The 25,993-nt window shown below is 35.4% G+C and overlaps 1 protein-coding gene across 2 annotated transcripts in view; it reads left to right on the top strand.

Moving 5' to 3' along the window:
• Nucleotides 1–25,993, top strand: part of LOC125671976 (probable E3 ubiquitin-protein ligase HECTD4) — a 69,030-nt gene that overhangs the window by 7,139 nt on the left and 35,898 nt on the right. The window contains exons 3-34 of one of the 2 annotated variants that reach the window (XM_056139525.1): nt 1,920–2,028; nt 3,457–3,601; nt 4,159–4,326; nt 4,711–4,891; nt 5,625–5,801; nt 6,294–6,407; nt 6,629–6,769; nt 6,987–7,213; nt 7,342–7,409; nt 7,557–7,711; nt 7,832–7,937; nt 8,450–8,570; nt 8,691–8,807; nt 10,458–10,514; nt 10,912–11,133; nt 12,792–12,901; nt 13,316–13,517; nt 14,932–15,051; nt 15,417–15,521; nt 15,633–15,796; nt 16,496–16,663; nt 18,552–18,738; nt 18,829–18,930; nt 20,355–20,440; nt 20,709–20,887; nt 21,656–21,779; nt 21,927–22,062; nt 22,344–22,510; nt 22,923–23,069; nt 23,341–23,522; nt 23,793–24,024; nt 24,988–25,196. In XM_056139525.1, coding sequence (XP_055995500.1) covers nt 1,920–2,028; nt 3,457–3,601; nt 4,159–4,326; nt 4,711–4,891; nt 5,625–5,801; nt 6,294–6,407; nt 6,629–6,769; nt 6,987–7,213; nt 7,342–7,409; nt 7,557–7,711; nt 7,832–7,937; nt 8,450–8,570; nt 8,691–8,807; nt 10,458–10,514; nt 10,912–11,133; nt 12,792–12,901; nt 13,316–13,517; nt 14,932–15,051; nt 15,417–15,521; nt 15,633–15,796; nt 16,496–16,663; nt 18,552–18,738; nt 18,829–18,930; nt 20,355–20,440; nt 20,709–20,887; nt 21,656–21,779; nt 21,927–22,062; nt 22,344–22,510; nt 22,923–23,069; nt 23,341–23,522; nt 23,793–24,024; nt 24,988–25,196 — 4,728 coding nt within the window. Of the gene's footprint in view, nt 1–1,919; nt 2,029–3,456; nt 3,602–4,158; nt 4,327–4,710; nt 4,892–5,621; nt 5,802–6,293; nt 6,408–6,628; nt 6,770–6,986; nt 7,214–7,341; nt 7,410–7,556; nt 7,712–7,831; nt 7,938–8,449; nt 8,571–8,690; nt 8,808–10,457; nt 10,515–10,911; nt 11,134–12,791; nt 12,902–13,315; nt 13,518–14,931; nt 15,052–15,416; nt 15,522–15,632; nt 15,797–16,495; nt 16,664–18,551; nt 18,739–18,828; nt 18,931–20,354; nt 20,441–20,708; nt 20,888–21,655; nt 21,780–21,926; nt 22,063–22,343; nt 22,511–22,922; nt 23,070–23,340; nt 23,523–23,792; nt 24,025–24,987; nt 25,197–25,993 lie in introns of both variants that reach the window. The other variant, XM_056139524.1, reaches the window with a different exon arrangement.

Genomic DNA, 25,993 nt, shown 5'->3' with positions numbered 1-25,993 from the left:
ATATTTTTAGGTCACCTGAGTAAACTCAGGTGACCTTATTGCAATTGGTTGTCGTCCGTTGTGCGTCGTCCGTCGTGCATTAACAATTGAACATTTTTAACTTCTTCTTAATAACCAGTCCAATTCTTTTCAAATTTGGTATGAAGCATCATTAGGACAAGGGGGACATAAATTGTAATTTTCAGGACTCCAGCATCCCTGGGGCCCTAGGGGTGGGACAAAAACTTACCAAAATTGACCAATTTTCAAAAATCTTCTTCTCAAGAACCTCACACGTGTAAGAAAAACTAAATGCATGGTGATGTAGAGCAAGAAGGCCTCTACCAAAAATATAAATTTCATGATCCCCGGGTAGGGGTTCTGACCCCAGGCGGGGCCAAACTTGGTATATAGTGTTTATGTGTAAAACACTTAGATAACATCTTCTTTAGTGCTGTTGATACTAAATTGAAAGTAAATAGATATTTAGAAAGAACAGGTTGTCCTTTACCAAAATTGTAGATTTGATGATACCAGGGTTAGGGGTTTTGGTATCAGGGTGGGGCCAAAATGGTCAGTTATTAAATGTGTGAACAATAGACATTTTTAACTTCTTCTTGATAACTATCATTCCAATTCTTTTCAAATTTAGCATAAAACATATTTGGAACAAGGGGAACATAAATTGTAAATTTCAGGATTCCTGCACCCCTGGGGCCTTAGGGGCAGGGCAAAAACTGCCCAAAATTGACCAATTTTCAAAAATCTTCTTCTCAAAAACCGCACATGTGTAAGAAAAATTAAATGCATGGTGATAGGGAGCAGGAAGGCCTCTACCAAAATTGTAAATTTCATGATCCCCGAGGTGGGGTTCTGACCCCAGGGGGTTCTGACCCCAGGGTGGGGCCAAACTTGGTATATAGTGTTTATGTGTAAAACACTTAAATAACATCTTCTTTAGTGTGGTTGATACTATATTGACACTAAATAGATATTTAAAAAGAGCAGGTAGTCCTTTACCAAAATTGTAAATTTGATGATCCCAGGAGTTTTGGTATCGGGGTGGGGCCAAAACGGTCAATTATTAAATGTGTGAACAATAGACATTTTTAACTTCTTGATATGAAGCATATTTGGAACAAGGGGGATATAAATTGTAAATTTCATGATCCCCGGGGTAGGGGTTCTGACCCCAGGGTGGGACCAAACTTGGTATATAGTGCTAAATGGATAGAGCAGGTATATCTTTTACCAAAATTGTAAATTTTATTTTCTCCAGAGTAAGGGTTCTGACCTCAGGGTGGGGCCAAACTTAATATATAATATGTATGTGTAAGTTTGCTGATACTGTATAAAATCTAAATGCATACTTAGAGATATCAAAAAAGGATGTACAAAAAATGGTGAATTTCATAACCCAGGGTTATGACTTTAGGATGAGTCCAAATTCGTCATATCTTTTGATATTTTAATGTTAATACCCCTATTATTTAAAGCCTTTCATCAGTGTATGCACTTTTGAGGGCAGTGAAGTTTTAAGAACGCATCTTGTTTTATACTGTTGCTGAACATTAGAATTTAGCTTAGATATTCAGAACAGGAATTTTTTCTAGATTTCATTGCTCATGGAAGTAGTGATACTTTTTCACTAGTATTCAGGTGACCAATAAGGCCTGTGGGCCTCTTGTTGATAACATGATAGAAGATTATAATTGTATATAGATAAGCATACAAATACTGCAGGTAACCTGGACATTGTTAATGGTATGAATGTACACGTACCTTTAAGCACAATTAATTCACAAAGGTTTGCAATTTATTGCTGTAAATGATCTTTGCTTGATTATAGGCATGGGAAAAAAGTTATTTTAAAAATCAGTTTAGTGCGGGTATGTGTAATTTTAACAAGCTAAACACAAAGTGTTAATTTTTATGATCAGAAGCAGAGATTGGTAGAAGTTTAGCATGCGATGGAGCTTTTCTTTTCACAACAAACTTCCAGGGCAGAGGTCTTGCAAAAATTGGATCAGGACTTCATGGTACTCTGAGGTATGTTATTAACATAGTGTAATTTAATATTATACATTCATTGCATGATAGTGAGGGAGGTATTCAAATGTATTCACCCAAGAAAAATCATATTCCTTGAGGACAATTGGGGAGGGGAATATGATTTTTCTTGGGTGAATAAGTCTTCATATCTCCCGAACATTCATGCAATAAATTGTTTATTATACCGAAACAAAGCAAGACTACAAATTAAAATGCATTTGAAATTGAAGTCCGTTTATCTATACATTGTATGTGTCTGAAATCGCCCTCACGGAAACACTGTGCCATTAATGTATTAGAAGGTACAAACAACGAAATACAGTGATATGATAACCAGTTTTTGTATTTCCATTCTTTTTGAATGCTGATTTACTTGCTTGTTTTTGTATCAACCAAAACCAGGCGATTTTAAAACTGTATATCAGAGACCCGCATATTTTGTGCCTTACGAACTATGAAAGTAGAATGACTCGACTTATTGTGACATCACTGTTAACTATGTCTACCTTGCCGTAAAATTTATGGAAAATGCACGAGGCTGCCCAAGGGGTGAAATATGACGGGGAGATATGATGCTTGAAAGGGAGATATGAAAGAAGTTTTATCATCCCTGACACATGATTGTCTAGACCAATCAGATTACGCATTGCATAGAATTCTCATACTGAGTTACATGATATTAGTCTATGTCGAGGTTTTGACATCTGACATTTCAAAGTAATTTGGAAATTCAGTAATGCAGACATATTATTGTATGTCATTAATGATTATCAAATTTGTTGATTAGAGTAAAATAAACAGCTTTATGTAATTTTTGATACCGGACATATAAATATAAATTTTCAGGGGGAGGGGGGCTATGCTTTTCTTTAGGGAGTGTCCTGTTCTCTAATTCTCTATAAAAATACCCCACGCTACGGATTTGCAGAGGGTATGATGTTTTTTAAACCCATCCGTCAGTCTGCCAGTCTCTTTTTTCACAGGTGCTTGGGTCATATTAAATATATAAATACACATCAAACCTTATACATATGTTAATAATCTATTTACATATGTATAAGGTTAGATGTGTATTCATATATTTTGCCCCAAGCACCTGTGCCTTTTTTGTCAGCACAACTCCTCTGAGACCACTCAACAGAATTTTGTGAAACTTTGCAGTTAATAAGGACACACTGTGTAGATGTGCATATTTCCAGGAAATTTTGATTCAATAATTTTTCTGGGAGTTATGCCCCTTTTGAACTTAGAATGTCTAGCCCGTCTGTCCTGTTCTTGCAGTAATGCATAGCATTACCATTCATTATGTGAGACATTGTCAAGCAATGTTGGAGCGTGGGGCATGTGAGCTTGCTCTCTTTTGCTTTCTTTCACTCTCCATACAAAGGAGTATTATTTAGTCCTGTTCTCTACTTCTCTTTACAGAGGATACGTGTACAGCAGAAATTTAGCGTTAGGACCTGGGAAGGTAGCCTATGGCAATGGACTTCTCATCTTTAGACCTGCTTCATTTGATACTGACACAGAAAATTCTAATTTTTGTCACATTTTAGACCCAAGTTCACTAAAGGTGAGTAGTATTTTAATCTGAAGAGAACTATCCTCAGTCAGTTGTTTTTTATAGACCGTTACTTACTTTTTATTGTTGGTTTTGTCAGATTTACTGATACACTTCATATCCAGTAATAATATTTTTATATATCCATTCTATAGTATATTAATGTTATAGTTAAGAAACATATATTGATTTCACGGTTTTGGTAGGCAGTGAAAATGTTTTATTTTTGTATTTTATACACATTATACATGTTATACACACAACCATACTCTACATTCACACTCTACATTACTCTGTGCACCTTCTGCATCTTCAATAATAACAACAGTAAATAATATTCAGAGATAAAGGTAATTATTTTCTCTTTCACATATATGTATTATGATTTTCAACGAACTATTTGTCTCGCTATATTATCATGCAATGCCCATTTACCAAGCATTTTAAATTTGTTATGATACATTTTGACAATATTTTTTTTATATTTCTGTAGTATTTTTAAAGTGAAAATATTAATCAGCTTGGAAAATGAGACTGTATATAGTATCCCTTTGTTTAATCCTTTACAGCCAGTTAAAACCTTACCTACACCGCATGGTTTCAAAAGTGAAGGACCTCAAACAACGATTGGATTTTGTTCGGATGGCTGTTTATTCTTCTGGATTTGGATGCCTGTCATTCCGGGTGACAAAAGTGCCAAAGGGATTTCAGTGTACCTGGAAGTGTTTGATGTTAACGTAAGTCTATTATACTGGATGAAGAAAATTGATTTTTTTCCGTGGTTTTGGTATTCACTCAAAAGGCATTTAGTTTCTGTGTAGTTTAATACAGACCCAATCTTACAAACTGGAATGATTACACTTACATAATGAAGTACATATAATGTCATTTATACTCAAATATAAATGTATAGTAAAACACAGTTCGCTATATCCAAACTTCGTTATATCCAATAAAAGTTTCGTTAATTTTCTCACATATGGGGAACAAATATCACTTCGCTATAAGCACGAAGTGTATTCGTTATAAGCCTGTTTTACTGTAGTTTTGTTGGGAAATCTCTTAGCGTTTAAGTTGACCATATCTAATGATTTGAACCTTTAATTGTTTATTTTTTGTAGGAAGAGAAAGTTGTTATTCCTGTACAGCCTCAGGTGACACTAGTGAAAAAAGATGAAGTTGGTGCTAAAAGTTTGAATGAAAGCTTTCTATCCAAACTCCGTCCATTTCGAGGCAGTACTTCAACAGCCACACTTGTAGCATTAACAGGTGGGGATCCATTGTCCAGCAAAAAAGAGGAGCGTAAGTAATGATTGATGTATTGATTGTGTGTATTTCTTTTGCAAATTTTATGAATTATTTTCCCCATCAGTTTTGAAACAAAAAAATTGAATGCAAAGGGAATGCATAATTTTTAGATGATTGAAGACAATTATTTGTTTGAATGATCAGAATTTCAACATAGCTTCAGTGGCATTTGATAGGTTAAAGTGTATTCTTAAAAAAACAAACATTGCCTTCATACCCAGTGGTACTAGTCACAGCTAACTTTCTTTTCTTTTTAATGTAGTTATAATATGTGTACCAATCTGTTTAAACAATGCATAGATTACAGTTTTAAAAGAAGCTCTTGTGATGAGTTAAGTATTGTGGCCATTGTATGGAAAGACATTGGTCCGGTATTGCATGGTAGTTACACCGTTACTATGATAATTTGTTGATAAGCTTTTGATGAATTTCTGTATCAAAATTTTTAATTTCAAATAGTATTTATGTACATTTAAACTTTTTATATAATGTTATAAAAATGGAAGCCATGGGTCTCCTATCCTTTTTTCTTCTTTCTATCCAATTTCATACACTAAAATTCACTTTTATCCTTGCACAAAATGATCTTTTCAGCCTTCTTTTCTCTTGTGCATTTCCCAACTATAAAAAAAACCCTAGCCTTTTCTTTATAATCTTGTTGTGAAAGTGAAGGAAAACCTGAATGGAGAATTGCCTAATGGTGCTTGTGGTCATTTGTTATCAGCAGCATCGGGAACAGCAGGAAACACCTCGTGTTCCATCTCACTGAAGAACTTGATGAGGACGCCAGTGTTTTGTGATGGCACTACTGTGGTGCTACTGACCAGTCCAGTAGGGTCCAGTACCAGCACGTCCACCACTCGGTCACTGTTTGGAGGAGGAAGCGGTCTCTCGGGACTCCGATGTAAGATTTTGTTCCTAGTCTCCTGGGAAAATTTGACTTTGCTTCTCTAAAGGTTTATAAGTAGCCACATGCAAAAAACAAAACCTAACTTTGAAAGAGATGTTGGATATGAAAAGGAAGGTACTTGTAATTTGACATTTTTGTTCTGTTATTTGCACGCAGTCCCAGTTTTACTGCCCCCAATAAAAAAATACACGTAGGATTTTTGTAACAAATTGAAAAAATCTGAGTGCATTTAGGTAATTTGTGACCACATGATTTAGGTAATTTGTGACCTCATGATCTAGGTAATTTGTGACCTCATGGTTATAGGTAATTCATAACCACATGATTATAGGTAATTCATAACCCTGTGATAATAGGTAATTTGAGACCTCATGATTATAAGTAATTTGTGACCTCATGACTTAGGTAATTCATGAGAAATGATGCCTTATTTAGTACTTGCCAGTAAATGTATGATTATTGAGAGAAATAATACCCTTTTTTCAGTACTTGCCAGTAACATGTGTTTCACTGTGGAGACCGGACAGTTTAACACCAGGTCTGACCTCAGTGATGCCCCAACATGTGCACTAGGAAGAGGCGCGTCCCTGCAGGGACTCGGTATGTGAAAAAAAAACCCAGTAATACAATCTGTTTACTTCTGGACCCATTTCCTGTCATTTAACCTTAGTTTGATACATGTCTTTTTCTATCTTTTTACCAGGTGTTTGCTTTGATGTGAGGAATAACCTCAGTTTTATACCTGGTTTTTTTCCAGGTGTTTGCTTTGATGTGAGGAATAATATTTAATCTCGGTTTTATACTTGTCTTTTTTTTTTCAGGTGTTTGCTTTGATGTGAGGAATAATATGATATGGACCTGCAGCAGTGATTGGGTGGACCAGTTCTTCAATCCAGGTCACCAGTCTCCACATCACATCCACAAAAGGTTAAAGGTCACAGACCAAGTTGTTTTACCACAAGGTTAGTCCAAAGAAATGTAGAATTAAGGTACCATTACCTCTTATTACAAATTCAAAAGTATAGAATTGCTATTCTTTTGGCAAACAGATAATTTTTGTGAGTTTTGTATTCATATTTTATGAATATAAATAAAACTGTTGATTGAATGATGCACCATTCAACACAGTATTTTTTACTGTGATAGTACATGTATATCTCTAATTTCTGTATTAAATAGAGGGAACTGTCCCCACTGCCATGGCAGTGAGATGCATTCTACAACATGTAGGGAGTATGTGTCTACACCAAATCAACAATGACCTACTGCACAGCCCCCTGGGTAACTGCCTCCTACAACAGCACTCTGTGGACCTTGTGCAACTCCGACGAATCTACGACATCCTGCAAAAAGCAATGGTAGTGCAGGACTCCCAAACCATCATCTGTACTCTTGTCATTATGCAGGTTAGAGAGAGAGAGAGAGAGAGAGAGGGAGGGAGAGGGAGAGAGAGAGAGATTATATTGAGGTCTGCATACGAGAATGGTGAAAGTTGATCGATTACAGAAAATCATACATTTTTACCGTTTCACAGTTGTTACTAAAGATCAGCCTGTTTAAACTAGAGAGACCTGCAGAGATCCAAATTCTAAAGGAAACAAGGTAGGGTATCAGACATTAAGAATCAGAATGTGTGTTCGATTGAGAACAATATATATTTTCTATTTTGTTATAAGGATTACTTCTACTTTGATACATATGTTATAACCCTCCATTGTCTCATAACTTTGAGCTTTAATTCTTCTGAAGGGAACTTTTATGGAAGTTGTTAACCAGTGACTCTACAGAGGTCAAGGACACACAGATTTATGAGGAAATTTGTCATGTGATCACAGTAGGAATATCAATTCTCTATCCATCAATCAGTGACAAAAACCAGTTGTTACAAACTCTACTGTATGATGGTAAGACCATAAAAAAAAATACTGTATGCATCTACATGTTCAACTGACATGTGCAGGAAAATTTATCTAAAAGAAGAATATCTGTTTATCAATTGAAACAAAAATGTGGTATATTTCCAGGCAGAAACAATGAAGCTCTACAGAAGTTAAGGGACCTTATTCTAGTGGACTTTGCTGATAAACTCCGAGCACAAGCTGTGGAAAAGGAAGAGACAAAATATCTAAGGTCAGCTGAAAAGTGTATTGACAAAATTAATTTCTATTAGACCACATATCAACTACATTAGGTCACATGGAGAAATTTCATTTCTATTAGACCACATATCAACTACATTAGGTCACATGGAGAAATTTCATTTCTATTAGACCACATACCAACTTAAGTAAGGCACTTATTATTGATTTTCATTTGGATCTTTCAAGTTCATACTTCTAAATCACTAATTTCTGTAGGGGTCCAGATTTAAGGGTAAATTATATTATTGTACACTTCAATATACCAATTCTTGCCCAGAAATTTGCAGGAATGGGAAACTGAAAAACTGTTTCCTTTCACATACTTTTTATTATTCCTTTAATGACAAAAAATACTCCACTAAAGTAAATTTACAAGATGAATCTCTTATTATAGGCAGGCCAAAGTCCCCAATTACACTGTACTAATGGTATGGACTGATATTCAATTCCTGTAGATTCCAGTTTGTCTGCATGCGTTTAATTTGTTCATTTATTTGACAGGTTATCTGATGGCTTGGTGTATCACATTCTCAAAATCACGGTACAAGAATCAAGTAAGCTCCTCAGTGATGCTGCTAACTTGAGCAAAACCCACTTTGAACAGATGCTGTCCTCTGTACCGGTGAGTAACAGTCTGTAGCATAACAGTTGTAGGTCTGGAATATTCTGTGTCAAACTCAGGAAAATGAATGTGTTGAATATCCTGAAAATGCTATGTATGAAGTGAATCTTATGTTGACAGATTGCCTCCCCTTGTTTACGTTACATGATGGCCTTGCAATCTCATCTTCTGAGGGAGGCTGTCTTGTATAGACAGAATGCAGAAAATTCATCAGAAGAGCAGGATAAAACCATGCAGGTAGGACTTACAAATTATAGAATACAGTCAATAGAATAGTCATACTTCAATAGAATACAGTCATACCTCAATAGAATAGTCATACCTCAATAGAATACAGTCATACCTCAATAGAATACAGTCATACCTCAATAGAATACAATCTTACCTCAATAGATTACAGTCATACCTCAATAGAATAGTCATACTTCAATAGAATACAGTCATACCTCAATAGAATACAGTCTTACCTCATTAGAAAACAGTCATACCTCAATAGTATAGTCTTACCTCAATAGAATACAGACATACCTCAATAGATTACAGTCATACCTCAATAGAATAGTCATACTTCAATAGAATACAGTCATACCTCAATAGAATACAGTCATACCTCAATAGTATACAGTCATACCTCAACAGAATACAGTCTTACCTCAATAGAATAGTCATACTTCAATAGATTACAGTCATACCTCAATAGAATATAGTCATACCTCGATAGAATGTAGTCATACCTCAATAGAATACAGTCTTACCTCATTAGAAAACAGTCATACTTCAATAGAATACAGTCATACCTCAATAGAATACAATCTTACCTCAATAGATTACAGTCATACCTCAATAGAATAGTCATACTTCAATAGAATGCAGTCATACCTCAATAGAATACAATCTTACCTCAATAGATTACAGTCATACCTCAATAGAATAGTCATACTTCAATAGAATGCAGTCATACCTCAATAGAATACAATCTTACCTCAATAGATTACAGTCATATCTCAATAGAATAGTCATAGTTCAATAGAATACAGTCATACCTCAATAGAATACAGTCATACCTCAATAGAATACAGTCATACCTCAATAAAATACAGTCATACCTCAATAGAATACAGTCATACCTCAATAGAATACAGTCATACTTCAATAGAATACAGTCTTACCTCAATAGAATACAGTCATACTTCAAAAGAATAGTCTTACCTCAATAGAAAATAGTCATACCTTAATAGAATACAGTCTTACCTCAATAGAATACAGTCATACCTCAATAGAATAGTCATACCTCAATAGATTACAGTCATACTTCAAAAGAATACCGTCTTACCTCAATACAATACAGTCGTACCTCAATACAATAGTCATACCTCAATAGAATACAGTCATACCTCAATAGAATACAGTCTTACCTCATTAGAAAACAGTCATACCTCAATAGTATACAGTCTTACCTCAATAGAATACAGTCATACCTCGATAGAATGTAGTCATACCTCAATAGAATACAGTCTTACCTCATTAGAAAACAGTCATACCTCAATAGTATAGTCTTACCTCAATAGAATACAGTCATACCTCAATAGATTACAGTCATACCTCAATAGAATACAGTCATACCTCAATAGAATTTACAAATTTTAGAATACAGTCATACCTCAAATTATTGTTTAATTTTTCACTTTTTGACTGGAGCATTTTTCTTTTGATATGATTTTCTATTATTATGTCAACTTGTCATTCTGTAGTCTACCTCACTGTTTTGAAAACAATGATATGTTCAGTAGAATGGTGAATAAATTGTTATCTTCCGATTACAAGCCAGAACTTCACTAAACTATAATGCATAGTTATACTTTACTATGTAAATATTTTATTTCCTAGGAACTGATGACGGCCATTGTCCAGTTAGCATCAAGAATTTTCTCTGGGTCTTGTGAAGTAAGGACTCAAAATATTTTTATTAACAAAGTTTTCTTGTTGTGTTCAATCAACATCATAATTACATGCCTTTTCTCTCTAATTTAGATGATTAGTAAGATTTGATTATTCATAGCAATTTACAGAGTTATTTTGATTGATTGATTTTTTCACATTTTGAGTCGGTGATTAGCATTTTGACTTCCAACATTCAATATGATGGTATAGACCCTGTGGAAATCCTTTAGAATTCATTTCAATTTTTTGCTGATTTTGTTTTTCTCAAGAAAATACGGTACATAAAAGCTTTTAAGTATAAGCAATGTTTGTTTCCTTTGCAACTTCATTGGATATGTAATCATTATTTCACTGAAAATATACTTTTGTTTAAATATGTCGCACCCCTGTACTTTTACAGGTATTGGAAGTTCTTCTCACAACCTGCAATTCTGTCATCCATAAGTTCAAAGAAGAAAGGGAGGCTAGACTCCAGGGCCTTGAACGTATTGCAAAGGCCACCATTCTTGGACATTTATTACCAGTTTTATTGACTGCCCTGAACCATGTAAATCTGCATTGTCTCCCCTTGGCTGATGAATTGATGCCCAAACTTGTGAACCTTGTCCTGCTTTCAAGTCAGGTACAGTGAGGAGTTGTTTTGATTTTGCAGTTTGCCGACATAGCAATATAGTTAACAGGATATATACATTCTGAATTGATTTTGCAGTTTGCAGACATAGCAATATAGTTAACAGGATACATACATTCTGAATTGATTTTGCAGTTTGCAGACATAGCAACATAGTTAACAGGATATATACATTCAAATTGATTTTGCTAAGGAAAACTTTAAAAATTTTGGTGGTTATTATATGTCAAATCAACTTCATGTTAACATCACTGTGCCTCTTAAACAATAGTACTACAGCAGTTACAGCTATTGTTTTACAAATACGCAAGATCGTGACTACTTTTTCCATCTTGGTTTTAAATTTTACTTTCCCCTTTCAAAGTCTCGCGAGACCCAGAGTATACGAGAATTTGGGCATGTTGGTAAATAATACCAGTTCTGCAACTTTTGTCGTGATTGATTCACCCGATTTTAACATGGTGTACTATCATTGCATTGCAGTAATGATTCAAGAAAGAAACATAATACGCAGAAATATCCAGAACTGATATATTTTAATGGAAATGTGGTGGATTTTTTCCCACTGCTGTCAGCCAGGAAATTCCCAAAGCTGAGAAGAGCTTGCGTCAAAATATATAGCTTCACGAGCTAAATTCAGAAGTTCATTTTTCCTGTATCCAGACGTTTTTACACACCTTTCATTTAAAAATGCTTTTAATTGTGGAAAGCACATGGAGGTTAAATCGTCTAACGATGCCATGTTTTGAATAAACAAAAAATGCCCAAGATCGACACGCTTTTCCGGACTTCTTTACAAAAGAGTTCCGATAACTCGGTATTTACGATCTTGCGTATTGTTGACTGACTGGCATGAAGAGTACCAGGATATTTCACTATTCCAAAATTTCATATGTAAAATAAATATGGGCATTAAAGGGACTGATTCACGATTTTACCCAAAATTTTGTTTTTCACTTTTAATGATCAAAATCTACTGTCTAATGTGTTTGAAAGATTTCACATGAAAATTAAGGTTATACATCATCACAGAAGCTCATTATAGAGAGATTATTATTTGTTTTGTAAACAAAGATTGCGGTATGCTATGTTTATGAAATTTTCAAAAGAAATGGATATCGATCCAAGTATTATTATATCTTTCACATTTCAAGCATTTTTGGAATGAAATGTGTCATCTAAAAGTCAAAATTTGTGACCATGCAAAATTAAGATGCATTATATTTCAAAATCAATATTTCACTTGTTTGTTTGTTTACTCGAGTCTTTGTTTACATAACACATATTTAAGGCTAAAATATAGCTCTCATTGTTGCATTCAGAAGGTCAAAATTTTGGCTGTCAACAATAAATCAGTTATAATTCTAATGTTTAGCATCAAAAATGGAAAATATTTTTATCAAAAAATCATGAACCAGTCCCTTTAAATGGTCATTTCTTACATCTGTAGTGATAAAATGCAATGTTGTACAGCCAGATTGTCTAATTTGTATAGTATCAGTGGATGGTTATCAAGAAATAATGATTTATTGTTTAAATGGATTTTGAAATGCTGTGCTTGTTGATTGCCAGGAACTTATCTTTGTATTGTATTAGTCTTCCATCATGATCCTGAATTCACATACAAGTGCATTATGGTACTTTTTCAGGCTGCTCTGCTCCTGAAGAGTCAAGTGGAGGCTGTGATGCAGGATGACCTAGATTCTGATACAGACACACATGTGATGGAACTTATGGCACCGACTGTAGACATTGATGAGTAAGAGGAAAATATTTACTGTGAAGAAAATGTTCTAACTACAGGATTTTTTATGTATGAAATGTGTATCTATTTCAGAGGTATTCATATCTTAGTGCCATTGGAATGTGTATCTATTTCAGAGGTATTCATATCTTAGTGCCATTGGAATGTGTATCTATTTCAGAGGTATTCGTATCTTAGTGCCATTGGAATGTTTATCTATTTCAGAGGTATTCATATCTTAGTGTCATTGGAATGTGTATCTATTTCAGAGGTATTCATATCTTAGTGCCATTGGAATGAAGCACGATCGCTAATTTAAGGTTACATTAAACTCAGATTTTAAATTTGCAGAAGGAAGCATGCATACAGCCTGAAGTGACTTTAAAGTTTCTAATTATTTCACATCTTTTTTTTTTTTTGCCTCTCTAGCATATCAAGTGAGGATACTGAGGAACAGGGCTTTTTAGCGGGATTAAAAATCCCAGCTCCCTGGTCTTCAGGGAAGACTGTGGAGAGCATACATCCTGTGAGGGACAACTACAGGTTTAAGGAGACGGTTCATATTCCCGGGGCTCGGTGTCTGTACCTGAGATTCGATCCGAGGAGTTCCTCCCAGTATGACTATGACAAGGTACAATAAGTGTTAGCTGTCAATATCTACTGTCAAATTCTACTCCAGTATGACTACGACGAGGTACAATCAGTGTTGGCTGTCAAATAGGAGTCCAAAAATTATGTAGATTTGGTTGTTAGGACAAATTGAAATTTTGATGATTTTCTCAGTCTGAAATTTGCAAATGAGAACTTTTGACGAGTTCCTCCTGTATTTCCAACCACATTCTTGCCTACCAGAGTCTTGGTCTACATTTACCCTCTACTGCATCTACTGATTTAGATTTGATCTACTGATTTTAAATTTGATCTACTGATTTTAAGATTGTTCTGTACAGTAGATAGAATCCAAGAGGCCATTCAAATAAAATGTTTAAAATAATCCACTAAAATGAAAAGGTGGAGAGAAAGTGTTCAGGCTTGTAAAATCTCCGTAATCTCACTCGTAAATTTTTTTTATACAAAAAGGGTATTTTGATATCGGTACTTTAAATGTTTCCATTACTGTTAGCCTTTAGCCTTGTTATGTAAATCTTTAATTCTTTGTTTTTCATAATATTGCATATCTACATACCATACCACAGTATTATGATAAGCCAAGTCATGACCCCTTGGGACTAGGGTGGGGTCATGATGTTGGGTAAAAATTTGTCATGGGAATAAAGAAAGGAAAAAAGCTTTTAAGAAACTTCAGAACAGCAAGCCAAGGCGATTCAGGTATTAAAGTGTTTTGGCCCATGGGCCTCTTGTTTATTATCCAGCTGTTCACTGATTCAGATAAGTGTTTTGGCCCATATCCAGCTGTTCACTGATTCAGGTAAGTGTTTTGGCCCACGGGCCTCTTGTTTATTATCCAGCTGTTGACTGATCTGAAATTGTTATTAGCATTTTCGATAATAGTAACGTGCACCCAGACAATGTGTGTCCTCACTGTCTGTTTGGTTTTCTATGCTAGACTACGAAATTAAAATTAAGTAAGATTAGATCAATTTAAAAATGCATGTATAGTTATTACTTGTATTTGAGAAAAAAGAATAAGTGGTAGCTTTCCACAAATCTTTAAAGTGAAATATTATTGTGCATGTACCAACTAATATGTATTGGAAGGGGGGGGGGGGGGGGGGGGGCACGACAACAACATTTGATTCCCATAAAAAAATTATGAAACCACAGTTGTATATGATGAACTGGTGAACTTTGAAGGGGGAGGGGGGGGGTCTTAAGATTGTAAAATTTTGCAGCAGAGCTGATTTTAAACTGAAATTATTTTGAGAACTGTCATGTTTAACTTTGTAGATGTGGTCTAATGAATTTGTTATTTTAAGAACTGTCATGTTTAACTTTGTAGATGTGGTCTAATGAATTTGTTATTTTGAGAACTGTCATGTTTAACTTTGTAGATATGGTCTAATGAATTTGTTATGTATTTACAGCTAGTGATTTATGCTGGACCAACCACAAACTCGAGGAAAGTTCTGGAATATGGAGGAAACACCTTTGGATTTGGGAGTAGAAGTGTCCTTGGGTCAGGCTGGCCTAAAGACTTGGTCAAGGTGTGTGACCGACTGTTGTACTTTATAACACATATATTTAAAGTCAGTAGTACAATACAAAATGACAGTTCAGTACTAAACAAAACAAAATGTTTTATGAAAAAGCAGCTGTGGAGACCAAATTTATGCTGGCTTGTTTTCTTTCGTGAGCAAATTAGAAGTTTGATCCATTCATAAAATTTCTATACAGTATCTTAGGTAATCTGTTATGTATGATATGAAGGTCCAGAGCAAAGGAGTTTTATTCATTATATAGTTAAAGTTATTCACCCTGCATTTTGTAACAAATCTGACTTATGGCTACTACACAGTTATTCACCCTGCATTTTGTAACAAATCTGACATATGGCATTGCTGCTACACAGGTTGATGGAGACACTGTGACATTCTCCTTTGAGATGAGAAGTGGGCGGGAACACAACACACCGGACAAGGCCATGTGGGGGTTCTTAGTGACCGTCCGAGCTCAGGTAAGACAGATGTAGTAGATGAAAATCTGGCTTCACCTCTAGTAAAACTCAGGGAAATAGGAATTTTTTGGGATACAAATTTCAGTATCAGAAAATTGATGTTTTTATCAGGAATCCACAGAAGAGGTGTCCAGTGGGCTTCCTTTCCTGGCTGATTTGGCCCTAGGTTTGTCTGTCCTAGCCTGCACCATGTTACACCTGTTGTACAAAGGCCCTGAAACATCCAAAGAAGAAGTCAGCTGCCAGCATCTTCTCAAGTCCAAGCTTTTACAAAGGTTTGTGTATCGATATTTTGTACACTGTGAGCCATTCACTGGGACTTGTATTAAAACACACTCTGTATTCATCATTTCTATCCATCTGTTTATTTTTTGACTAAATGTTTCCATATAAGATTAAACATTCTTTTAAAAGCACTTTTATGTTAAGTTTGTGAGTAAAATGTCCAGAGTTGACACATCAATAAATTCTTCAAGAAAAAATATTTGATTCTTTGAATTCCATTTTGTTCACTGTATTAACGATTTCAAAAATTTGAATATTTTCTCGCTGAGTGTCCGAACATTATGTTATTTGTTTTCAGGCACGTATGAATACATTGCATTTTCGGATTTATTGATTTGTAAATTCTCATTCAGTTTTATTTTAGTCCAATCAAAATAATTGTAATAAATAACATTAGAATTATTGTGTGATATAGTCTCTATTTATTTTGGGGTCAGTGAGTCAAAGGTTAGGGTCATCAATGTTAGAAGACTCAGCAAGGCATATTTGTCACATGAATTAGGATAAATTTACTGTAAAGTTTTAAACAGATGCTGCATGTTAGCATGGTATGTTTTATCAGAATGTATATTTCTTTTATAACATGATTTTTAAAGACAGATAAGAACCAGAAAACCTACTATATGTTAACCACAAATATAAATTGCAAATTCTTCAGAACTGTAGATTAATCAGATATCTTTCCTCAGGTGTGTGTGGCAGTCCGGTTCCGATCCTAGGGTTCTCCTAGATAGTTCCTCCCCCACGGAAGACACTGCTGACACCTCACTGGCCAGAATCCGACTCTCAGCCGAAATTCTACAGCACCTCAGAAAAATGTGCAGGAGGCAAGCCATTCAGCTTAGGCCTAGCATCAGGTACTGGACGATTAGAAGCTCAGGTTCATGGATACTGGAAATAGTGTGGCTTGTTTGGAAAAAAAAGTACAAGTGTTGTCCCTAGATCCCAAAGACTGAGCCCATATCTTTTAAAAGAATTTAAAGCATCTGCATATAATATTGCAAAGCAAGTATCCATGCAATTTCATGATTACAACTGGAAGAGGTGGATGTCCCACATCAGTTACAGCCTCTCTAATCTCCTGGTAAACTTGAGGCAGTTCAACAGAAATGCCCTGAGTCTGTACAATTCTGTGTCTTTCAGGTAATTGTAACTTCTTGTGAGTCACTCTAGAGGTCAATCCAAGTTCATAACAAAAATTTTCCCAACTTAACTGTGATGAAGCTGCCATTTCTCAGCATATTAAATTTTCAAACTGACGTCTAAAATTAAGTTTTTAGGAAGATAATTCTGATTTTTAGCTTACTTGAGACAAGTAAGTTTTTCTGATCAAAAGTTGTCTGTTGTTTTAGTTGTTAACTTTTCACAGTTTTGACTTCTTCAGGACCACTGAGCCAATTTCAATCAAACTTGCCACAAATCATCCTTGTATAAAAAGGATGAAACTGTCCTAGGGGAGATCATTAAGAAATAGTGAAAATAGGGAAGAGTGCTTTAAAACTTATTCTCAAGAACTACTGAAGCAGAAAAGCCAGACACATAGCATTGTTGTATAATGAAGAGCTGAGTTTGTTCAAACCAAGAGTCCAAGGCGAGGGGGTTGGGGTTCACAAGAAGTGTTAAAAGTTTTGCATTCAAATACACTGTATTTAGAAAAAAATTATTTAAAAATCTTCTTCTAAAAAACAACCAGGGTACAATTTGTGAAATCAATGTATACAAGCATCCTCATGTAGTGTAAATTGAAGTTTGTTTACACCATGGGCCCTGGGGCCAGACTATTTGTGCAAGTTTTACATAGAAATATATGAGTGAATTCTTTAAAAACATCTTCCTCTTTAGAACAGCAGAGGTGCAATTTTCTAGATGAATGTACATGAAGATTCAGGTCTGTTCACACTATCTTTTCAAAGATTTTCACTGGCTCTTTTGAACCAAGGGAGATAGGTCGTTTTGCTATTTCAGATTTAGATACCTCATGACTAGGCCCTATATATGGTACCAAAACTTTTGACCTTGTGACCTTGGACTTTGACCTACTTTTCTAAAACTTGATTGTATGTTGAATTCATGCATTTTTTTTTTATTTCCAAGAATATAGTGAAAATTTCCTCCACAAGTTCATTTCCTTCTATACAGTACTGTAAAATCTTTTAAATTCGTGGGGACCAATTTTCGTGGGTTGCTGAATTTTTACGAATTCGTGGGGAAGTAATTTCATGGATTTATATATTTGTAAGATTCTTGTATACTAGTTGTCTTTATTCGTTGAGGCTGTAAATTCGTGGGTGAGGGGTACCCACGAATTCCACGAAAATTGAGCCACCACGAATTCTAATGATTCCACAGTATATGCTTCTGCTAATAGTGTTCCGTTTCATGTGTATACATTTCTTCCGTTTCATGTGTATACATTTCTTTCGTTTCATGTGTATACATTTCTTCCGTTTCATGTGTATACATTTCTTCCGTTTCATATGTATACATTTCTTCCATTTCATATGTATACATTTCTTCCGTTTCATATATATACATTTCTTCCATTTCATATATTTACATTTCTTCCGTTTCATGTATATACATTTCTTCCATTTCATGTATATACATTTCTTCCATTTCATATCTATACATTTCTTCCATTTCATATCTATACATTTCTTCCGTTTCATATATATACATTTCTTCCATTCATATATATACATTTCTTCAGTTTCATATATTTACATTTCTTGACTACATTTTTAGGGATGTGGTTAACCCGGAGGATTTGGAGGAGAGAATTGTGTCGGCAGTGCTGAAGCACTTGTCCCTTCAGGAGACAGTATTCAAACTTCCAAAGGCCGAGAACCAGCAAACGGAGGAGTTTGTGTTATTGAGGACAGTTATACAGGAGGTGTATGCCAAAATCGACGGCCTGCTCAGACAGCTGCAGGTGCAGTGTTTCTTAAAGCTATTGTCACTGAAGAGAAAATATTGGTAAAGAATTCCGCAGGCAATTCTCTCTATATTTCTGTATTTACAGAGCCTCGCAGAACTAGAGCAGAGATGGCACAATGAAGTGAGGGACCACAATGAAGGAAACACCACTGTCCCCCCCTTCTTTTCTGATTTCCATCTTCAAGAGGTAATCAGTTTTCACAGAAATGTAAAACTTGGTCATATGGTCCTGATAACATCTCACATGTACATGTATAGTTTCTTGTTGCAATGGAATTTGATTTTTGGTAAAGTTGTTGATCAGCATCAGTTTGCTAGAAGCTGAGTGCTATACACTGAATATTGATGTTATATCAATAAAAGCGAGAGTTTTAGCCTCATAATAGAGGCTTATTACGAATGAACATGGATACTATTTCACTGATTTGTTTTGGCGTGCGCCTTGCGTAAATTATGCATTAAATTTGCTCAGGATGCATGATTTCATTAAGTGTGCATCCCAACGGACGTGTAAAAATTTGAAATTATGTGTTGAGAGTTTTCATTTCCCTTAGTAATTAGTACGAAATCTAAGTTCCAGAACTTACTACATATCCGAGATATTCTGAATGAAGAATTATGATATTTCATTGGTCAACTCGCATTACATTAACCAATGAAACCAAATGATATATTTGGCAATACGGCAGGTAAACAAAACTGGGAACTAGAACATTGTCGCACATGTCGCAATTCCACCAAAAAAGAATTATAAAACTTTTTCCTAATCAGAAAAAGATAACATATTTTGCAAAGTGATGTGATTGGTAATATTGCCAGTAACCATCGAGTCCCTGAAATTAAACATTGATCCTGAAATTGAAGTAGGGGTTGAGAAAATTTCAACAAAAATGGCTTGCGCTTTATTCTTGGTTAAGATTGAAGGAAAATGGAGATAAAGTTTCGTATTGTAGCATTTGCACAGAATGTAAAAAAAAAAAACTTAAATGGCATGGACAAAAGTGGCTATTAAAGAATAAAAACTTCCAGCATTCAACTTTAAGCAGACATGTAAACTTGGCGGATCATAAACTTATTCATGTGTGTGTGGATTGGATGGTTTCAGAAATCTTACATTGTATCACTCTCAAAATTCAAATCATTGATTGATCTGTTGTATGAACTTGATCTTGAGAGAATTTCTATCTTGATATCATTTTGCAATATTAACTATGAATCAGAATTTTCTGCAAGTGAATTATTTGATGGCTCGTAATAAAAAGCAGGAGATTTATTCTCTAGAAGGGGTGACAACAGTAAGGGTCTTCTTTAACTTGGTTTGTTTATACAGGTCTGTGATTGTCAGGCTGTTTGTTTGAAAGAATGAAATTTGGATTTATTGATTATAGCTTGGGACTCATTATTGTAATAAATTAAGGGGACTCATTATTGTAATAAATTAAGGGGATCGAGTCCGCTGGACTCATGATGACCATTTTCAAAATGAATCACTGCTATATACTTGCATATGATTCAGAATTTCTGCTATATACTGGTAGTGAAGTGATTCTTGTTCTTCATCCTTTGTAGTCTATAGTTCAATTAAACATTAAATCTTTGTGTAATTTGTAGACAAAAGGAAAGGAGCTTGCCATGTTATGCTTTGTGAAGGATGTTTCCATAGAAATGGCCAGCGAGAGGGCAGTTAAAGTGTTACGGTAAAAAGTTTGATATACATGATAGTATGAGGAAGAATTTTAGTCTTGGGTATTTTTGTTTTAGTGTTTTGGGTTTTTTTTTTGGTAAAGCAGTATATCCAATAACAATCTCCTCAGAGACATGACATCCATAAATACTATCAGAAGACAAGAAGCCAATTGTCATTTTTCAGGAAATATTGTCATTAAATTCCATTTGCACGAATTGAATACCTTACACAATTCTTTGGGATGATTTATCTGATATTGACAGTGCATGTTTTTGCAGAGAGAAATTTGACAATGATGTTGGGGATGAAACTTTCACCTCAGTGAAACCAGTGATGCCTCGGACACAGCACATCATGAGGGGCCTCAGAGCTCGATTGGACCTACTGTTGCAGGTTACCATAGCACCAGGGGAGGGGATCCATGTAGCACGGTCAATTTCAAATAACCCAGAAAATGGTATGTCAATTTCGTTATAGAGTTTACATATTTAAGTAGGAAGTTTTCAAACAGAATTGTGGCAGAAATAAAAGCAAAGGGGTACTTCTTTGTCCTTTTAAAATTCTACAGTTAGCCTAGTGGATTAAAATTCTACAGTTAGCCTAGTGGATTAAGGTAAAATTCTACAGTTAGCCTAGTGGATTAAGGTAAAATTCTACAGTTAGCCAAGTAGATTAAAGTAAAATTCTACAGTTAGCCTAGTGTTAAGGTAAAATTCTACAGTTAGCCTAGTGGATTAAGGTAAAATTCTACAGTTAGCCAAGTAGATTAAGGTAAAATTCTACAGTTAGCATAGTGTTAAGGTGTTATGGTGGAAATCGGTAGATCATGCACTTGTGTCACACAGGAGTTTAATTCTAGGTCTTACATTAGAATTGCACATTTTTACAGCAGTTGATGACATGTTTAAATTCCATTCCACAACTTTATTATCCATATCTTATAGCTTTCATGTATAGCTATTTTGATTTTTTAGGTCACATATTCATGTAACAGACTGATTTCACCTTATTCATGTTAAATCAGATTACAGAAAATTGATTCCACCTTATTCATGTTTCTTTAGATGAGAAAAATCTGATTCCACCTTATTCATGTTTCATTAGATTAGAGAAAACTGGTTCAGTCTTATTCGTGTTTCATTAGATTAGAGAAATCTGATTCCACCTTATTCATGTTTTATTAGATTAGAGAAATATGATTCAGTCTTATATGAACATTTGACAGTGCTTGGAGTGATGGTGAGGTCTGACACAGACGTTTTGTCGCAGATGAGTAGAAGTATCTCGGCACCCAATGGAGTGGAGTGTTTTCAAGATGACTCTGTATTAGAGATCAATATAAAGCAGAGGTATGGTATTAAAAAACATTCATAAACCTCGAAATGAGTGGGGAATATTAAACGGTCCACCCATCTCTACAGAACTTTGTGTATGTTGTTCTATGGCCACTGTGTGTGTCATATTTAAATTTTATGTCCTGTTGTTTTTTTTGGAAGAAAAAGGAAGAGCCATCGGAGGACTCCGTCCAGTGTACTGCAGGATTTGGTGGACGGAGAAGGACGAGACAAGCCTCCTCATACAATCCTGATCGACCAGTTGTTTTCCTTTATTGGTAGCAGTCCTGAAAAAGCTGTGAGTACCAAAATCTCAGCAACCTATGCATGTCTCTTTTCTTACTCCATTGCACTGAAATTTTGTTTTAAAATATTTCCAGGCTGGTAGTAATGAGGGGGGAGGGGTATGAAATGTTAGTTTTGTAGGTTGTCTGACTGAAGAAACCTACTGGAACTAGTGTGATGTCTGTTATGTTTCATGCATCATTCATAAACTATCTGTTATCTTGGCTTTGGTTTAGAAAAACTGTTTGAGCATCTTGTTGAGTGATAATTGGGTTTTTTTTTTTTTTTTTTTAGATCTCACCTAAGGATTTCTTAGCAGCAGCAGCAACACGGTTAAAGAGGGGAAACACTCGTAAACAAGCATTAATACACATGAAGGAACTGTTGACTGCAGCCACTAAAGTGGGCGGGGCCACACATCTGGTGGCGGCAGTAACTTCTGTCCTGCAGTCTGGCCCCGGGTAATTTATTTTCAGTTTCACTTAATCCTTGTAAGCTCTTTATATATATTGTATAAAACAATAATTGGATATTTTTACTTCAATGTGGAACAATATATCTTTTAAAATGTAAAACTTTCTACTTCAAAGAAGAACATTACAGAATGTGTATTTTGTTCCAGACATTTCTTAGAAGTATATGTTTAAGGCCTTTGAAAAGTTTTATGGATGTTTCCTGTTTGTTTTTAGAGTACATGTAGTTTGTTTGATAACTGGTAAAAGTTTTATGGATGTTTCCTGTTTGTTTTTAGAGTACATGTAGTTGGTTTGATAACTGGTAAAAGTTTTACGGATGTTTCCTGTTTGTTTTTAGAGTACATGTAGTTTGTTTGATAACTGGTAAGCTTGATTAATGATTGGTGTCTTGCTTCAGTGTTGATGAACTGACATGTGGAGGGATGGTGCCTCAAGTGAGGGAAGCTTTCGCTGAGACAATGACGGCCGTTGTCCAGTTGGCTGCTAAGTACCCGATAGCCTGCTCCAACAGCATCGGACTTTTGTGTACCATACCCTATACTAGGTCAGTTAATCAGCATAAAATGAGGATAAGAATGTCTGACTTGTACCCTGTCCAATTGCCTTAATATGCAGTCAATATTACTGTGTATCTATTATTGAGGTTTTTTTTACTGAGATATCCGGTACTTGACCTTTCTGTTATTTTTCCATCCAAACAATTAGATGTGTGGTCAAAGAAAAAGAATTAACATTGTGTAAACTCTCTCAGTTCCTAAATACTTCAGAGCTTTTTAAACTATGTAGATACACTATTAATTTATTTTGACTTTTAGGGCAGAGGAGAAGTGCCTCGTGAGGTCAGGTTTGGTACATCTTCTTGACAAGTTGTGCAGTCTGGCTAACCTGAGGTCCGACACATCAGACACCCAGTCTGTCAATCAAAAAGTCTCCGCTATGGCCTGGGCAGGGTTTCAGGTCCTGGCCAATCGATGTGTCATGTGGGAAACGGAGGATGGTAAGCTTAAAATCTATTTTGAGCAAAAACGTAAAAATTCTTTTTCATGTACATTCTGTCTTATTCTTGGTACTAAAGTTTCAGATTTTTACCTGAACCAAAAGTGATACTATCGGTGAATAATACGATAAATGTGACCACATCGTAGACTATTTATTAGGAGTATGAGCTTAAAGCATGTATACTTCTTTTTCCATCATTACATTTGGAAATCTTTTTGTGTGTTATGCAATATGTGCTGTAACTGATGGAATTTTATCTTTTTCACAGGAAGTGGGATAGAGGAGCTGGAACACTCTGGCCTCGCTCGTCAGGTGTCGACTCTGTTGACCAATCATCTTGCTCGAGCCACAGAGTGTATTGGTAATGAGGCTGCAGGCACAGAGGCACTACAGGATGTACTGAGTCTGTTAAACACCCTGGCTCGGAGTCGTATGGGGAGGGCTATCCTCAGCCAGCCAGCCTGTGTATCTAAGCTCTTGTCACTGTTACTGGACCAGAGGTGATTAAAAGTTTTACCAAGTTTTAACCATGATGTTTTTTTAGCAATATAAATTTAGTGATATGAAACATTAAAAGTAGTTTGAGTCAACAAAGCTCTTTGTAAAACTGTCCTTTATGAAGACTTGCAGCACATTTATGAATTCTTATGAAATGGCATTTTAAATGTTCAATAACAAGTAATATTTACCAGTGTTTTTTCGGTAAGAAACCTATGCTGTTTTAATGTTTTTGCAGTAAGAAATCTTTGCTGTTTTAATGTTTTTCAGCAAGAAATCTATGCTGTTTTAATGTTTTTAATTATGAATGAAAGCACTGACTTTTCAGTTTCACATACATGCAAAAGCCAGAGTGTTAAAAAAAATTAAGGGGGTAAATTACAAATATAGATAATATCTGCATAATTAACTTTTTGCCAATTATGTAAATCACCCACTGCTTCCATTGTTTTTATACCATCATAATACAAATAACCTAGTTGTTTACTCCGTAAATATTTCATGTCCTCTACTATTGGTTATGGCCTCTATTATGTGTATTTCAGGGCCTCTACTATTGGTTATAGCCTGTATGATGTGTATTTCAGGCCCTCTACTATTGGTTATGGCGTGTATTATGTGTATTTCAGACCCTCTACTATTGGTTATGGCGTGTATTATGTGTATTTCAGGGCCTCTACTATTGGTTATGGCGTGTATTATGTGTATTTCAGGGCCTCTACTATTGGTTATAGCATGTATTATGTGTATTTCAGGGCCTCTACTATTGGTTATGGTGTGTATTATGTGTATTTCAGACCCTCTACTATTGGTTATGGCGTGTATTATGTGTATTTCAGGCCCTCTACTATTGGTTATAGCCTGTATTATGTGTATTTCAGGCCCTCTACTATTGGTTATAGCCTGTATGATGTGTATTTCATGTCCTCTACTATTGGTTATAGCCTGTATTATGTGTATTTCAGGCCTTCTCCTAAACTAGTCCTGATCATCCTCCAGCTATGTCGAGTGGCCCTACCCCTAATGAACACTGCAGACTGTGAACTGGTGGAACTCCCAGTTTGGGGGCAACATCTCACCACGACTCACTGGAACACCTCCGAACCCATCACGGATCCACCCGCCAAAATCGTCAGCCTCCTTCTTGCCAAGCTTGGAGACTTTCTCGTGCCTGGTAATAAAGATTCACTTTCTGAGTTTCATCATTATAGTAATAAAGATTCCCTTACTGAGTTTCATCATTATAGTAATAAAGATTCACTTACTGAGTTTCATCATTATAGAATCTCGTTGAACACCAGTTTTTAGCTCACCTGAGCTGAAAGCTCAAGTGAGCTTTTCTGATCACCCGTATTCCAGCGTCCGTCCGCCTGTCTGTCCGTCCGTCCGTCTGTAAACTTTTCACATTTTCAACTTCTTCTCAACAACCACTGAGCCAATTTCAACCAAAGTTGGCACAAAACATCCTTAGGTAAAGGGAATTCTAAATTGTTAAAATAAAGGGCCAGACCACCTTCCAAGGGGAGATAATCAAGAAAAGGTAAAAATAGGGTAGGGTCATTAAAAAATCTTCTTCTCAAGAACCACTGGGCCAGAAAAGATGAAATTTATAGATAAGCTTTATTAGGTAGTGCAGATTCTAAATTGTTAAAAGCATGGCCCTCGGGGGTAGGATGGGGCCACAATAGGGGGTCAAAGTTTTACATACAAATATATAGGGAAAATCTTTAAAAATCTTCTTCTCAAGAACCACTGAGCCAGAAAAGCTGAGATTTATATGAAAGCTTCGTTATATAATGCAGATTCTAAATTGTTAAAATCATGGCCCCCTGGGGTAGGATGGGGCCACAATAGGGGATCAAAATTTTACATACAAATATATAGGAAAAATCTTCTTCCCAGGAACGACTGAGCCAGAAAAGCTGAGATTTATATGAAAGCTTCCTGATATAGTACAGATTCTAAATTGTT

The sequence above is a fragment of the Ostrea edulis genome, chromosome 1 (genome assembly GCF_947568905.1).
Source record: "Ostrea edulis chromosome 1, xbOstEdul1.1, whole genome shotgun sequence".
Lineage (NCBI taxonomy): Eukaryota > Metazoa > Mollusca > Bivalvia > Ostreida > Ostreidae > Ostrea > Ostrea edulis.
Note: the sequence above shows the minus strand (reverse complement) of the source record. Positions and strands in the feature narration are given on the sequence as shown.